Raw genomic sequence first — 18098 nt, forward strand, 5'->3', positions numbered from 1 at the left:
ATAGCGGTTAGTCAGCACCTTTATTCTCTTGACTGCGGCCCCCTGTGTGAGCTCCATGCCAGGGCAAACGCATGGAAGAGCGTTGGGGAACATTTCTCTGTTCATCCAGATACCGCAGCTCCTCCAGTTTAGTACTGCCAGTGGCTGCAGGGAAAGAGATGGAATGAGAGAAAGAGAGTCATTTAGGGTTGTGTTTGGCTCACAGACAGCGGAGAGATTACATGCCACCTCTGTGATCTCTATGAAGAACAAACACAATCTGCTGCTGTGTTTGGAGGAACACGTGTACCCAACACCCCCACCCACCCCAATTCATCCATACACACACACACACGCACACGCGCACACACACACAGTGTTTAGAGAGAGGAAAAACATACAAAATAAGTATATGAGGAGAATGAGGGAAGCTGTGATACTTTTTACTTCCTCTGGGCAAGAAAAAAAATAAATAAATTAATAGACCTAAATATATTTCAGGATGTCTTCTATACACTGCAGTTACAAGAAAGCATCTATTACATAAAAACATGACTCAAAAGAGAGGTCCAATGACAACGAGGCAGTTTAATATTCAGAATATTTGGATTTCAACATTTTGTTATTGCATTTTATAGTATTTGTAAAGCAAAGCTTACCATCCATATTCTATTTGCACAATTTACCCTGCAGCATCCCCACTGCTACCATTTTTGGATAAATTATTCATTTAATAATTTATGACTAATGTTTAGCCAAAAAAAAACATGGTTTTATGCATGGGCAATTCACCAACATGTATATTTTTTTTACTGCTGGAAATGTTTGCTTCTCACTTTTCTCAATCAAAAGTACAGTAGTAGTATATGAATGGATCACGTGACAAAAACAAGGTTTGTAAGATTAATGGATGGCACATCTTACCCCAGTCTCTCTTATTTACAGACACATACTGTACCTGACTTGTATTACCCACTCATAATTCATCCATTTATTCATTCAATCGCTCATTTCATTCATCTTTTCTTTGCCCATCACACTACACCCCTCCCCTTCCACTCATCCCTGTACAATCTCCCATCCTGTCCCATAATCTAATCTCCTCGAAACCCATAATCTCTGCAGACGGGCATAAACACAGGGATGATGATTGTCATTTGTCACGTTGCATTCGCTTGTGAAGGGTCTCAGATGTGAAACCATGATCCAGCCCTTTGAAGCTGCAAAGATATAAATACATTAACTTCCTTTTTACTGCTCCGTACGACAAAGATGACCACAGACATGCACTTGGCGTGACATTTTGCTTTTTGGAGTCATTCTGTATATCTGACAGCAATTTCCCCATTTAGCTTTACAGCAAGAGGAAATCAAAGCCACACGTTTGCAAAGCTTTCTACAAACCGCAGGAGGAGAGGCAGCCAGGCGGTACAGTGCACTGTGCATTCAAATACAATGAATACACATACAAACATACAAACACACACACACACACACACACACACACACACACTAGACAGCTGATGGCACTAAGGGCATTTTCAGACCTGTAGATTATTTGTTTTGTTCTAAAACAGGGATTAAATTTGTTACAATGTTGTCATTTCTTGGTTTAGTTCATCAGGACAACATTCTTACCATGTACCTGTTTTGGAGAAGAACAATCAAGTGGCATTTTGAAATGAAAAGGCGAAATGAATTGGTTTTCAATGGCGATGATTATCACCTATCATACATTGCCTGTTTCGTTGGTCTGTTGGGTTGGATTGCTTTCTCATCACAAGTGAACCGCTCCAGAGTTTGTTTGCAATCGGGCCAAGACCCCCTTGTTCAGGTGATCTCAGAACGTTTTTTTTTTTTGGTGCGGATCCGAGTGTGATCGCTGTGTTCATATATGCCTAAAGAACCATACTAAGGGAGAAAACACGCCAGGTCCCGAAACAAATGCTCCAAATGAATCAGGTGTGAAAATGCCCTGATCTGCCTACTCAAAACCTTTATACATTTGCAGCTAGCTTGAAATACACACAGTACAGCTTGAAAGACACACAATAAATCACACACAATACAGTTCAAGAGTTTGGCACAACTGTGTGTGTGTGTGTGTGTGTGTGTGTGTGTGTGTGTGTGTGTGTGTGTGTGTGTGTGTGTGTGTATATGTACTTCGGTCCACAAATAGGTAACAGTGTTCTACTTAATAGATTGTAAAGCTACACTACTGTTCAAACATTTGGGGTTGGGTAATTTTTTAATGTTTTGTAGTCTCTTATGCTCACCAAGGCTGCATTTATTTGATCAAAATCACAGTAATAACAGTAAAATTATGAAATATTATTTCTATTTTAATTATTTTAAAATGTCATTTATGCAATGTGAAAGTCCTTGCTGAATAAAAGTATTAATTTCTTCCAAAAAAAAATATCTTACTGACCCTCAAAATTATTCATACCCTTGGTAAGTATGATCAAAAAAGGCTGTGAAAAAAAATCTGCATCGTTAATCCTTTTGATCTTTTACTTTAAAAATCTACAAAAATCCAAACTTTCATTGGAGAATAAGAATTTTAAATGGCGGGAAAATCTCATTATGAAAGAAATGTTTTTCTCCAAAACACGTTGGCCACAATTATTGGCACCCTTTTATTCAATACTTTTTGCAACCTCCTTTTGCCAAGATAAGAGCTCTGAGTCTTCTTCTATAATGCCTGATGAGTTTGAACCCATCCCGTTTGAAGTTTCAGTAGTGTCAGTTACTTTTCAAATGTTCTATGGTCAGATGGGGAAAAAAAAATAATAAAAAAATAAGAGCTTTTTGGCAGCAAACACTCAAGATTGGTTTGGTGCACACAGGGGTAAAAAGTACCCCATGTGTACAATGAAATATACTGCTGTATTTTTAATGTTGTTGGGCCTATTTTTCTGCCGGAGATCCTGGACATCTTGTTCAGATACATGGTATCATGGATTCGATCAAATACCAACAGATAGAAAATCAAAACCTGACTGTCCCTGCTATAAGTCATATAATGGGCTGTGGCTGGATCTTCCAACAGGACAATCCAAAACAAACATCAAAATCAAAACAAAAATGTGTCAATGAGCACAAATCCAAGCTTCTGCCATGGCCATCCCAGTCCCCTGACCTGAACCCTAAAGAAAATGAGTGGAGTGAACTGAAGAGAAGCACCACCAACATGGAGCTGGGAATCTGAAGGATCTGGAGAGATTCTGCATGAAGGAATGGTCTCTGATCTCTTGTCAGGTGTTCTCCAAACTCATCAGGCATTAGGAGAAGATTCAGCGCTGTTATCTTGGCAAAAGGAGGTTGCAAAAAGTATTAAATAAAAGGGTATGATTAATTGTGAGCAATGTGATTAGAGAAAAACATTTCCTTCATAATGAGATTAAAGGGTATGAATAATTTTGAGCACAACTGTATTATAATAATATATATATATATATATATATATATATATAACATATAACATTTTAATGTTTTAAAATAATATTTATAGTTTAAATGTGTTAATGTTTTAGCGGTTCAGTATGTGCCTGATTCATAGGCTTTTCATACTTGAAATAGTTAACCCTGGGTCATTGTAAACCTAACCTTGCTTCATGTTTCACACGGCCCATAATTTACCCGTGGTAAACAATTATTCCTGGGTACTCATAATCTTACGTTTCACATTGTATATTCCTAAACCCTGGGTTAACGTTCTTATTTGCATATTTGTGTTTCAGTGTCATTGCTTGGATAAACGCAGCACGTGACCTGTTTACATAAGCTCTAGCATTGCGCATCATACTGCCAACTGTACTATCGAGTTTATATTGAATGGACATTTCGGACTATAAAAGGTAAGAATGAAACGGTCTCTTTTTCACTCAAATTGTCGTGTTTTCTGTCAGTATTTGACATTTTTCCTCTCAAACACTAAATTTACTGTTTATACACAATGCGCAGTGTTTCCATGACTGTCCAAAGCAGGCAAATATGAGTATGCGATTGGTTGACAGTTGCTAAGCGTCTAGCTGTAACATTCTAACACTGCATCGTTTCAGACTCTACAAGTTTGGCACCGGAGCAGGGTTTTATAACCCCACGTAAAAAGTGGTGCTAACCCCACTTCTGAATTACATTCCTTTACCCGGGGTTAAAAGCGGTTTAGAACGTCGATAACCCGGGGTTAAGCCCTAGTGAGTTTATTCAGTGAAGAATTCATCAGACTGATTCAAACAGAAAACATTTGAATTTGAGAGTCTTTTTGAGCAATGCATTACAAAAAGGCCCTTATAAGTCATTCATTTGTGACTCAGACTAATTTAGTTACACTGCACTTTTGTTTGAGTGCAGCCAGCGAAGACAAAGCAACAGAAAGACATATTGCCTTAACATTATTTTGCTGTACACAGCATTTTTATCTAATCACATTCAAGACTGCAACCTCACAACTTGGGTAAAATGCAACTTCTTTTAGCAAGGGGTAGAATGATGAATAGTGGTGCAAGAAACACCCTGATCCAAATTTTATAACATGCAAAAAAAAAAAAAAAAAAAAAAAAAAAAAACATAATATAGCATGTGAACTCTCATCACTCACCTGCCACAGAATTTGGCCGTGGCATAACCAAAGAAGTGCTATGGTACGTGATTGGTCCATCCACAGGTGATGTCACAACGGGTACCACCCCTCCTGTGGTACCTGTCCCCAGCTGGGCTTCACCAGACACCACCGGCTCTTCCGAGGTGATGGGAGTGCAGGACGGATGAGCGCTACGCCCGCTTTCGGCCCTCACACCTGCACCACCATCTTTCGCCCACTCCAGACTAGAGCCACAGCGTTCTTCATTCTCACTGGAGCTGGTGACTGTTGCTGCAGGATGGAGAGAAAGGGAGAGAGATGAAGGTGAATGAGGTGTGGGGGGAGGGGCCAGATATTAATGGGAAGGACACAAGAGGAGACAACGACACAGGAGGACAAAACGGAACATCACAGAAAAGAAAACAGGAATTAACTATCAAAGGCAGTTTTTGAGAGATGATTAACAAACAATAAGGACATCTAATAGGACTTGTTTAAGTAATTGCTGTCAGGCATTTTGCTTTAATGCAGCTGTCTTTGACCTTTCTTTACAGCAACCAAATAGAAAAACACTATTTTGGGCTCTAAAAAAACCTTCTGATGTCCTACTTCAAGAAACCTCCAGCAGACCTGAAATAAAGACACAACGCTGTCCTAGATTTGATAGAGCGTATCTCAGACTTATGAGCATTACCAGCACAGGCCAACAAAAACACTTCCAGAAAGTTAACAGACAATAAACAGCTTTGATAAGTCATGTCCCAGGACTTCTAGAGTTCGCTTCCTCTCTTGATTGAGATCCTGGTGCCATTTTTTGGTGGTGCAGATAAGTCAGTTGTGCAGAAACATAAACACCTCTGTCAGCACCTCCAAATGTGCCGTAACACATTAGAGATGCTGAAAACTCAAACAACTCTGAGTGACACAGAATAAGAGCACCCCTTCTACCCCCTCTAAAAAAAAATAAAGAACTCTGACATTATTCGCCACTATAAATAAAACTAAAATAATAAAATTAAGTACTCTACACAAAAAAAATAGATTTGTACAGCATTTCCTAAAATAAATACCAGTGTTTACCATTTAACACTTTCCATTAATAAACTGAATAAATCTGAATATAAACCAATCGCATTTCAGCATGCAAATATTACAATGACTATGAATGAATGAATATGGAGCCATTCACACTGGAGATGAACATTTACTTGTCAACAACAACAACTTAGTCAAATGATTTTTTCCTTTTCTTTTTTCTTTTAAAAGACAAATACAATTTGAGCTTTTGGAGCAACATGTATATGGAACTGAAAGTTGATGCTTTAAAAAAAAAAAATTTTGAAGCTAAAAAATAGATGTGTGTAAGACAAAAAAACTAATATTATATGCTTTTTAAACTATAAACCATCGCTTCCAGCCATCTGTCATATGCAGGTTCATGAGTTTGCGCTTGACATAAACTTCAGATTGTTGTGAAGCGTGATGCAAGCGCATTTTGAAACTCATACATACATACATACATACGTTATAATGAAATCGAGCTTAAACCGATTTGGCTTATTGTGATTATTTTTTATGCGCAGCTTTTCAGTAAAGCATGGCTCTGTGATCAGTAGTAAATACTGCTCCATCTGAAAGCACTGCAAGTTTGAGTCGCTTATATCATGCTTTTGAAAAAACAACATGCGTTATTTCATAGTATTCAATACAGTGATAAAGGCTTTGTCGATTAGCATTGAAGTATAAATATACTTTATTATCATGAAAATACCCGAAAAGGCTTGAAGAACTCAGATAAACGATATATTGTCGTAGTTGTGTGTTTATTAGTCATGTTTAATCAATCAAAGCGTTTCAATCTTCTGTTTATTCAGCTACCGCAATAGTATGATGCCCATAGGGATTTCCTGGAATGATGTGCATTATATCGTACTTCTGCGGGGCATATTTGGGGTTTCTGCACGAGAGCGCCCTCTGGCTTTCAGATGGAACAAGGCTTTCAAATAATCACAGCCTCTGCCAAATCACGTGGTTTAATTTCGATTAATCGTGCAGCCCTACTTTAAATTCAACAAAAAATGGGTCTGTCAAAGAATGAAAAATACACCAACACTTTATGGACTTCATCTTCCTTTATCTATACAAATGTTTTTGCTGCTGAATTTCGATGATTAAATTCAACCAAACAAAAAACGCAAATGACTTCAATTTAGTTAAATGTCATTTGTCATTTCAGCAATAAAAATGAAACAAAGTATTGAACATTTTTCTCTTGTGCTTCTGACAGCTGGATGTCAGACCAGCTTTTAATTCAGCCCGACAGATATGCTTTCAAGCTTGGTGTGAATAGACCATTCATCAGTGAGTTGTTTCTTTTTCATTTTGTGCTCAGTGTGAAAGAGCCTTAAAGTTCAAATGATCTACCAAAAAACATTTGAATGGAGTCTATACGTTAAGAATGCTGTATGCAATTATTTTAATACAACGCACAAAAATGGAGTGGGGGGGACTTTTGAATAAAGGGGACTTTGATAAGAAGGGCAGTAGATGTTACCTATGATTCCACTGTCCTTGCTCTCCAGGGTGGAGCTAGGTGTGGTGATGATGGTGGAGGTGGCAGTGGAGCAGGTGCTAGAGCAGATAACAGGAGCCCTGCTGCTGGAGGAGCTCTCAGGTAAGGTGGAACAGGGGCTCTCTGCGCTGGGAGACGCCGTACTGCTGGTCAGAGTGGAGCAGGGGCTCACGCCCTGACTGGACACTATACACTACAGAGTGAGAGAGGGAGAGAGACAGAGTTATGAAAAAGAGAAACAAACAGAAAAAAAGTAAATAAACACTGCAAAAAGGAAAAAAGAGACAGCAGAGGAAACACAAAAAAGGGAGCGAGGAGATAAAGTGATAGATGGAAACCGTTAAACTCAGCTCTTATGTCCATACAAGGACAAGGCCAAAAATACTCCAAGCCCTCCAGTCTGCTTTTGTTCCAATATAAGCAACCAATACGATGCTTTTGGAAACAGATTTAGGCTGCAATGGCGACAGTAACTAACACACAGACAAATGTACATCCGCATTTTACTAGTGTTTACAATGGCAATGCTTTGGTTAGGGATAAAGTATAAATCTGCAAGTCTGGGGGGAAAAAAGCCAAGAAGTAAAGGTATAGAGAAAAAAAGAAAAGAAAAGAAAACAGACTGTTGCATTAAATGTTTAAGGTTTTGAGACTTAAAGGTTGTTTAAATCCTGGTCTTATTGTGAAAAATTCATCTGTGATGACAACTTTCCACAATCTAAGCAAGGCCAATAAAGATGGGCAAAATAATAATAAAATGGGTTGCGAACAGTTTCATGTTGACTTTAAAACAGTGGATCTCAACCTTTTCGACTGGAAGGCCCTCCATTCTGACACAATATTTAAAGATAATATAAGCCAAGATATTTTCAATATTTCTGCTGTAATTGTGACAAAGCTGCTTGTTTTCAAACTATTTTTATTAACACAAACTGGGAGTATTTATATATTAAATTAATGATTCATTTTGTAACACCAAAAGTTAAGAAATGTATGTTTATTAATAAAAACATGGTAACACTTTGGTATGGGGAACACATTCACTATTTACAATGACTTTTACCCTTAATAAACTCTCATTAATAGTTAGTAAAGTAGTTGTTGTAGTATTTAAGTTTAGGTATGGGGTAGGATTTAGGGATGTAGAATATGGTCATGCAGAATAAGGCATTAATATGTGCTAATAAATAGTCAATATGCAAGCTAATAAGCAACTAGTTAAAAGAGAGAATAGTTCCCCATACTAAAGTGTTACCAAAAACATTTTGGCTATGTTCAGACTGTCAGTCCAAATCAGATTAGCAAGATTTAGCAAGTGTGACCAGCCAAAAATCACATGAAATGCAAATTTACTAATCCGTTTCGAGCTACATTCATATGTGGTTTGAAATCCTATCAAATCGCATTTCTGGAAATCCAGTCTGACTGCTGCGATACACAATGTGGACGTCAATAATTTTAGATCAGATACCAATCGAATACACAAATAATCAGATTTGGACCGACAGTGTGAACGTAGCCTTTGTTTTAGCATTTCAGTTTAGTTAGGTTAGGTTAATATATTTATAGCAATTAAATAATTTAAATACTTTTAAGTCATCCTGTGGCCCCCTTGGAAGTTTGCTGAGGCCCCTGGTTGAGAACCACTACTTTAAAGGAACCAAAAAAGCTGAAAGCAGATTACACCCCATTGTTGGGGTGTGAGAAATTATGGGTAATCTACCTGCTGCATATCTGGAGGAAGTGCTTACAAAGCATAAACCAACAGACTGAAAATTTCTGTATGACTTCTGTTTTCATACTATACAGAGTACATCAAATCCTAGATACTACTCTGTCCTCTCCTCTTACCTCTCTCCACACTCTATATAGGTCAGGGAGAGTGATGGTGTGTGTGTGTGTGAGGGGAATCAGCGTACCGGAGCCCTGGTCCCCAGAGAACTGTTGCCTGCCAGCCGCTCACCAATGAAGGATTCTCATCTCTCCACACACACAAACACACATCAGAGTAAAGCACAGCTCAAGCTTTCAGGTAGAGCTTCATGCACCTGTTCAATAATTTCCAAAGTGCTGCAGTTGAGTTAGAGAAGTGTGCGTAAGAGGGACACTGTTGCTCCACCCGCATCATTCGTTTTCCTGCGGAGAAACTGCATTACTCACCGGCAGCAACATCTCCAGGGTGCTTCTTCACATCAAGACGGGTTCAATCCTTATAAAGCAGCTGTGCACGTACACAGTACCAAACACGCATATACCAGCATTCATACTTAATGCACTGCGTTTGAAAAGCCCGAAGGGAAGATCAGAAACTGGCCAATCCGAAAGCACGTTCTCATGACTGATGAAACACGTTTGTGGATAAATTCAGCAACTAGGAGCTTTGTGTGCCGCAATCCATAAAAACGCTACGTAAGCCTCTTAAGAGTGACTTAGATCCCAGATAAAACTCCGTATGATGTACCTACTGTATGATGATTTGGACACAGCAAAACAAATAGATTTAAATGTTAAAAACAAATTGAAAAAGGGACTGAATGAAGATCAAAGTATATTACAGCTATACGGTGGAAAACACAAAGCGTAAGTCTAAGACATCAGCAGGAACTAAAACTAAAACCAAAAAATACATTTTTGGTGCTTGAAATAAAATAAATGATATCTGAATATAAAATATAAAGAAGAGTAAACTTATTTTTTCATCTAGTTGCCAAGACATTTTCATTTAGTCTATCTTGATGTACTAAAATAACTAAAACTGAGACAAAAATTACTAAAAACTATATAGACACTATATATTTTTTTTTAAAAATGACAAAAACAAAAAACGAAATTACTAAAACTAACTAAAATCAAAATGAAAACAGAAAAACATTTTTTTTTTTTTTTGACAGCTCCAGGGCTTTTGTGAAAACTACAGATCGTACTTCCACATTTTTGTATCCCCATTCGTGTAGTCTGATCGAGCCCAGTGCATTATGGGTGTTGAAGTTTTCCTACGATTTTTGCAAAAGGGAATGGCACAGTCCTTGTTCTCCATTTTATCTAGTCATATTGCACCGATTCTAAAAAAAATTGTGTTTCTACTTCACAGACAGCCAAGTTTCATTAAAAGCCCATCTTGCCAATGGTAAATCACCACTTTAAGGGTACGAACAAGCTTTTTTTTTTATAGTGGAAGTCTAAAACAAAGCTCTTCCAATAGTGTCCAGAGTGAAAGTGTGTTTCTGAAAGCAGAACAGCTCCAGCAATGTAATCAATCTCTCTGATAAATGACCTCTGGTATCTAAGGCTGATTCGTTGTAACCTGACTGAAAAGAAAATTCAGAGGCTGTTTCCTCTTTCCAAGGATGTTATCGTCCTAATCTTACAATCTTTAGAAACATGATGCAGCAGGCAGGTTGTTTGTTTATTAGATTGCACGTCTGTCGGAGTTTGGGTGTTCAGACCTGTAGGGTTCATGTTTACCTGTTTGTCCTCCATGTTTGTTTGTGATGAGGTGGGGATGGCGTCTCCCAGCAGGAAGCCCAACCGTGTCATGAGCTCCTGGACAGCCGGGGAGGAGCCAGACTCAGCCGGCGAGAGAAGCTCTGCACACACACACATACACACACATTAAAAGGTTAGGGAAGGATGTACAAAAAAGCCCACACCCAAAAGCAACATGTCTACAGGTACCCAAACACACAAAGGACGCATTCACATTGACAAAACATCTACCTGACCACACGTACATTCAAAAACTACATTCAGTCTAATTACATATTCAACGCTTTTCCTCCAGGACGTACAGCAAATCTGTCCCAACTCACCAAGATCCAAAGGACCGGTGTGGCACTTCCTGTGCTCTCCTTTCCTCTCCTCTCCTCTCGCTGTCTTTCACAGTCTCCTCTGCTCTCTCGCAATCTCCGTCCCTCCCTCTCACATCTCTCTCTCTCTCTCACAACTGTTCTCTCTCTTTTAGTCTCAATCCCTCCCTCTCTCCCCCTCCTCTCTGTTGCCCTGTATCTCTCGCTCTGTAGTACAACACACTGTCTGTACAGTGCTCCGCACAGCTTCAGAAAGCCTGCGTTTGAGATGCGGTTATTATGACAACCAAGTTTCCATCCATTCAGAGGCTGTGTGTGTGAGACAGAGAGGACAGGGTGTGAATGTGAATGAGCAGAGATCGTGCTCGCTGCAATCACTAGGCTAGCTCTCATTCTCAGAATACGACTGGCTAGACACACACACACACACACACACACGTTCATTCATTCGCTCCTTTTCTTACGTGCACAAAACCATCCTGCGATTCTGCACAGATACAATAGAAAAACATAATTCTGCGCTAACTTAATGTTAGATACTGACAGTTTAGGAAATTAATTAAGTGATGCTCATTGAGTTAAAACCGGTTAGATTTGGAAAAAGAGACCAGTCGGCTAAACATTATGACAACATGAAATCAAAATTACTTTCTTCATTAATGTCTCTTGTTTTGCTGCACATGATTCATCAGAGAACAGCTTTCTAATGAAAAGACTAAATTCTTTTTGGTGATGTAACCCTTTAGGTGGGGAAAATATTAACCAGTAACATTATATATAGCCTGACAGGTTTCATATTTTGATCATCCAATCAAATCACAAAATCTGGTTCTGCATGACACTATTTCCAGCAGAATATTCACTATTCAGAATATTTTAGTGTTCAGTCATTGAATTCAATATGAATGTTGTTTAAAATAGAATAGATCATCAATGGAAAATCATCCAATTAGGGGTTCAAGTGCATAGCTCTGAAACCCTAATGAAATTGTTAACATTTCCAAAAAAATCAGCATTCTCCCCTAAAAGTGATTAGCAGACCAAACTAAGTTGTAGAGACTTGAAACTTTGAGGGCTGGTATTACTCACACCATCTACGACGTCACCAAGGCTCGCCCCGATCGGCCTGATGGTGGCGCTACAGTGGTAAAAGTACGAAATGGCTCATAACTCCTAAACCGTTAGGCATTGGATCAAGTGTCTTATATCGTTGGAATCCTTGGAACCAAATATCGTCAGAACCAAACCAGTGCAGCAAGATTCTCTGGAGTCTGATTGTCAATAATTATCAAAAAATGTTTAAATGTCGATTCATGGGCCCTAAGGGCCGCCAAAACTAAACTAGCCACTTTTACTAAAATGGCTATAACTCATGAACAGAATTAGATATTTTCACCAAACTTGGCACACATATGTTAGAGCTCATTCTGTGGTCGCGTGAAAATGGATGTGACAACTGGCCACTTGGTGGCGCTATAACAGAAAAAAAGCATGAAAATGGCTACTTCAACAACTGACAACTACTTCACCGTTAGTTCGATTGACTTGAAAATTGGCATGCGGTGTTTTTGTCTGAGGTGCCATGACTGTCTATGAGAACATGCACCTATCAGGCAGCTATCAGGCAAGGTTGCAGCTATCAGGCAAGGTTATCGGAGGCCAAATGGAATGAAACTCACTGGGCCTATTTGACTCACGGCCCTAGATGCCTGTGAGAAATCTGAAAGAAATTGGCCACCGGGGGTTCGTATATCACGTGATTTTTCTCACACAGCCACGACATTCGTACCGCATGGTAGAACTCCTCATTCTGAGCAACTTTTCCTCTAGGACCGCCACTGTCCATCGAATCGTTCATTAAATATTGGAGATTATTAACCAACTTTGGTGAACTAGTCCTAGGTTTTTGGCTCAACCTCCATAACTGTTAAAAAGCTTTAAAAACCATATTATTTCCTATTGTAAATTGCCTGTAAATGGTCTTTTCCATCTATGATCGAGATGGTTACAGGCTTGCTAATTAAAACAACACCTTTTTACTCATGTGCTTAAAGGCCTTAAAGCGCTTGAACCCCGATAATTGCTGCTCACAGCTATATTTTTAAATGCATTTTCAAAAATCTACTGAAAAATAAAAGGAAATATGTCTTATGAAAATATATCACATATTTATGGATGAATTAAAAAAAAAAAAGTATTTATTTGTTTTACATTTTTGGTGTTTTTTTTATGCAAAACAAGTTGCTAGGATATTCTGGGTGGTTATCAGGGTGTTGTTATGTGGCTACTAAAATTTTATGAGTGGTGATTTTCTATGCATTAACTAGGTGGTTAAAGACAAGAGCAAAGAGCCCACTTTTAAGTCTCTTCCATATTCTGATCTCTTGGTTCACTCTCTGCAATTTTTTTTTTTTTTTCAACCATTTTATTGTCCACTAGGTGAAAATCTAATTGCTTAGAAGAGTAATAGCACTACCCATCTCTGCATGCCAGGCATCATTCATGTCTGTAGCACAAACCGTTTGAGATAACCTACGTTCAAAAGATGCCCTTATAAAAAGGTGAAAATGCTCCAGGAAATCAATTTAAGGTGGCAAATATTGTCCTTTAATGAAAAAGCTAATTTCTGTTACTGACCACCACAGAGAAAGAAAAAAAAAATCCCTTTAATATATGATTTAGACAGTCACAAAGCACAAATGGATGAAATGCCACAAAAACTCTAATGCTGATTTCATGTATGTGTTCATACCAAGTACATACCAAGACACAAATGCACAATTAAAAAAAAAAAAAAAAAAAAAAAAGCGAAATATGTGGTCTGACATATTTACGCAATTACGCTATGTAAATGAGCAGAGAAGTCTTGTGTAGCATCCCTGAGGGGATGACAGGGCAACAGGCCACACTTCATTAGCATACTGCACTCTGTCAGCAACACTCTGTCCTGCTCCTCCTCTCTACCCCCCTCCCTTGTTAACATCTCCTGCCATCAATCTGGCTTTACACAAATCACTTCACGATCGATCGATGCTGCTGGTCAGCTAGTGTTGTTTGCTTTCAATTGACAGCAGAATTCACAGGCAAACCTGAGGCAGAATCCATATTTAATACATCGTTCATAAAACATTTATTAGCGAGCAATGAAATGCAGCATATGCACGCTCGTCCTCCGGGTCTACATTCGAAGGCGTATAAAAGCACATGCTAATCCAGATAAATGTTCCCTAATTAAACATCATTTATTCAGCTTTTTTTTTTTTTTTTTTTTTTTTCACATTCAGACATTAGGACCATGAAATGAATGTGGATTGTTTTGAAGTCCACATGTCTGCAGCCAGCTCCTCTCTCAGCTGGTCCCCAGTTTATCTATGTTTGGCAAAAGGACACAGACCTCCCAATGAGTTCACACATTTCACTCTCCTTTTACGTATGAAGACTATGTACAGCGAACCATTTCCTCCACACGCATACACACAAAGTTAGACATGGCTTGTTTTTGCAGAGCACTCAAGCAGTATTGTAGTGGTGCCTGCTCATTTTGGCAGGACACAAGTCTAGAAGTCTAGTAACACGTGTGTGTGTGTGTGTGTGTGTGTGTGTGTGTGTGTGTGTGTGTGTGTGTGTGTGTGTGTGTGTGTGTGAAAATCATTTCCGAACCGTTGCCAGAATCCCTCCTGATTGTTTGAGTGTGTAAATCTAAATTCTAAACGTGTGATGAACAGCAAAGCACAGAATAAACCTGTGTATGAATTTGATATCATAGAAATATAAGCAGCAACACCATTTATAGCATCAGATGTTACTCATAACATGTTATGTTATGTTATGTTATGTTATGTGTGACCCTGGGTCACAAAACCAGTCATAAGTCGCACAGGTATATTTGTAGCAATAGCCAACAATACATTGTATGGGTCAAAATTATCGTTTTTTCTTTTATGCCAAAAATCATTAGGATATTAAGTAAAGATCATGTTCCATGAAGATATTTTGTAAATTTCCTACTGTAAATATGTCAAAAATGTATTTTTGTGAGTGGATATGCATTGCTAAGGACTTCATTTGGACAAATTTAAAAGGTGATTTTCTCAATATTTAGATTTTTTGCACCCTCAGATTCCAGATTTTCAAATAGTTGTATCTTGGCCAAATATTGTCCTGTCCTAACAAATTTATTCAGCTATTTATTCAGCTTTCTGATGATTAAAAAAGTTGCCATATGTTAGTGTTATGTCAGCCTATTTTATTATAATTTTTATTATATACAATTCCAAGTAAAAGAATGTATTAGGCTTACACTGTAAGTGACGTGAACAAAACAGAATTAAAAGGTTAAATCACAATTATTTGTATGACAATTAATCATCAGCAAAAAACAAATTTATGATCGTGACAGGTCTACCACCAAGTCCACCAATGTTTTTAGCATTGAACAAAATTTGAGGTCACATTGATATTAGAAATATTTTGAATATGATTGGAATTTGATTTTTAAAGTTCTCCAATCTGCCAAAAGCACATAAAAATCTGGACACTGTGATCAAAACTATTGCCTTCATTAAACCAAGCATCTAGATCCTTACTTTAGTGAGCAAAAATATCAGCATTTTTTTTTTCTTTTTATTGTATGGATGTACCGTACTTGATGTTTATCGGGCAATTTTAGATATCTTTAATTTCTTTTAGATTCAAACTATGTTTGCCTCTGGCACTCTAGCACAAAGGGATAGTAATATATTATGCCAAAAACAAACTTGAACACAAATTGAAGAGGGCTTTCCCTTTTAGAATATGTTTAAGTGAGTTGCTGTGCATTTGCGTAAAGTTATCCATCTTTAATATTGTGCAAGTTAATGATGTTAAGCCTAAATTCACTTTTATTAAGAATTTAGTTTTTAGCATGTTTTTTTTTTTTTTTTATGTCAAATGGTCAGATTTCAATACAAATACAAATTTAAATAAAATATATTTATTTTTTACTGTAAATTTCCAATCAAATCGTTTCAGCCAGGCATACGGTTTGAGAACCAGGTAAAAAAATTAATAAATAAAATCAGATATTGCAGTAATTCAGACACAAAAATGCTTTATTTCTCTGCGTCTCATATCTCTCCGTTTCCTCTAAATTCTCCAGTCTCCATATCAATCCCGTCTCTCAGACTGTGAAACAGCCATAATCTTATTCAGCTCTTGTCGTTTTCATTTTCTAGACGCTAAAATCTATTTGCATGCTAAAAAGCTCGGGAACACCATTCCCCCTCCCCCTGTCCACACTTCCATCTCCACTCCATCTCTTTTCACCAAATGACCTTGTTCTTCCACATACAGCTTATGAAATAAAAGGAAATACCTTTGTAGTACACAAACTCATGCTCTTCATCAGTACCATGTGCATGTATGTGTGTGAGTGACAGACAGAGAAACAGCCTGAAAAGATAGATGGTGAGAGATATGAGAGAGGGAGAATGCATCGATGTATGGAGGAGTGTGAAAAAAGAGGGGGAGGTGGAGAAGAAGACGTCGGACATGGAGCAAGATAGAGCGCAAGACAGAGTAAGATACAAGGAAATAATATGATTGAACAGTAGCCATAGAGAAGAGAGAGAGTGTCATTCAGCCAGACAGACAGGGTGGAGGCCGGAGACAGCTCTGATCCAGAAAGCTGAGGGGTCAATTCAGGGGTCCAGCCATAGTAAACTACAATCCAATGGGAGCTAAGCTGACTATTAACCTTTGTTTACGTATCAGCTTTATGGGCCCTATTTTAACAATCTAAGCACATGGTCTGATGCACATGGCGCAGGTGCATTTAGGGCGTGTCCCAATCCACTTTTGCTAGTTTAAAGATGGAAAAAATGGTCGGTGTGCCCGGTGCATGGTCCAAAAGGGTTGTACCTATTCTCTTAATGAGTCATGGGTGTGTTTTGGGCATAACATGCAATAAACCAATCAGAGTCTCATCTCCCATTCCCTTTAAAAGCCAGGTGAGCTTGCACCATGGCGGATTTGCTATTTACATGGCAAAATAAAGACACGCTCAACCTGACGAGTCAGTTTAAATACATGTGTGTATTGCCACGATTGGTCAAATAATTAGCCAAATTCATTTATCATAACTGCAAATAGGTAATTCTGATACATGCAATGAATATAAATCATGACATGTAGGCATTTTTATCTTTATGTACACAATAATAATGATCTTTTACATTGTAATCCTTTTATTTTTAATATTTGGCTGTGTGTGTAAAAGGCAGAGTGTACACGTGTTGTGCACCCGCCTATAGGCGCATATTACTGATAACAAAAAAATATATACTGCACCATTGACTTTAGAGCAGGTTTTTGTTGGTCAATGGCGCAGTCGTTTTCAGTTGCCTCAAAATAGCAACACGCCAACAATGCACCTGAACACACCTCGTTTTCAGACCAGCACACCCATGGGCGAACAGATGGGTGCAAGTTAATTTGCTATTTAAACAACGTGGCTCTGGATGTGAAAATGATAACTGCATCAGGCTGAAACTAGCAAAAAACACTTGCGTGGCGTCTGGTATCGCATTGAGCCGGGTGAATGATAGGGCCCTATATCTTGTGAAGTGAATTTTAAATAAAACAAAAACATGAGTAAATAAAACCATTAATGTAAATAAATAAATAAAACCAAAATAATAATTAAATAAATACAACCAAATAAATGAAACCACAACAATAAATAAATAAATACAAACAAACAAACAGGAGGTCCACAATATTTCTCACATTCAACTAAGATGCTTTACAACCAGTGTTGGGAAAAGTTACTTTTAAACTTTTTTTTTTTTACCTTTATTGTAATGTGTTACTATATTGCGTTACTCCCTACAAAAAGTAACTAATTGTGGCACTTAGTTACGCAAAAGTTTACTTTACGGAAAGTAAACTTTTGCGTAACTTTTTCTCACCTGGGCTGGGGTTTCTTGTTTGTATTTTAATAACAAAATTTTTCTTCTATTTTTGGCAAATGTCAAGTCCCCTTCACATCAAAATTGAAATCACCCTTCAATGATCTCAACAACTCTGCACCTTACTCCCAATTTTTTCTCAACATGGGGACAGGAGAGCTGTCAGCCAATACATGGGAAAACAAAGTAACTCGTCAGTTTTTTTGAAA

At 38.0% G+C, this 18098-nt stretch overlaps 1 protein-coding gene across 5 annotated transcripts in view; it reads right to left on the minus strand.

The window, feature by feature from the left end:
• tanc1a (tetratricopeptide repeat, ankyrin repeat and coiled-coil containing 1a) overlaps window positions 1–18098 on the minus strand; it is an 89226-nt gene that overhangs the window by 34004 nt on the left and 37124 nt on the right. For 4 of the 5 annotated variants that reach the window (XM_051897593.1, XM_051897590.1, XM_051897592.1 and 1 more), the window contains exons 5-8: window positions 10602–10723; window positions 7119–7329; window positions 4583–4855; window positions 19–144 (exon numbers count right to left, since the gene is read on the minus strand). In XM_051897593.1, coding sequence (XP_051753553.1) covers window positions 19–144; window positions 4583–4855; window positions 7119–7329; window positions 10602–10723 — 732 coding nt within the window. Of the gene's footprint in view, window positions 1–18; window positions 145–4582; window positions 4856–7118; window positions 7330–10601; window positions 10724–10945; window positions 11112–18098 lie in introns of those variants that run through there. The other variant, XM_051897594.1, reaches the window with a different exon arrangement.

The sequence above is a fragment of the Ctenopharyngodon idella genome, chromosome 6 (genome assembly GCF_019924925.1).
Source record: "Ctenopharyngodon idella isolate HZGC_01 chromosome 6, HZGC01, whole genome shotgun sequence".
NCBI lineage: Eukaryota > Metazoa > Chordata > Actinopteri > Cypriniformes > Xenocyprididae > Ctenopharyngodon > Ctenopharyngodon idella.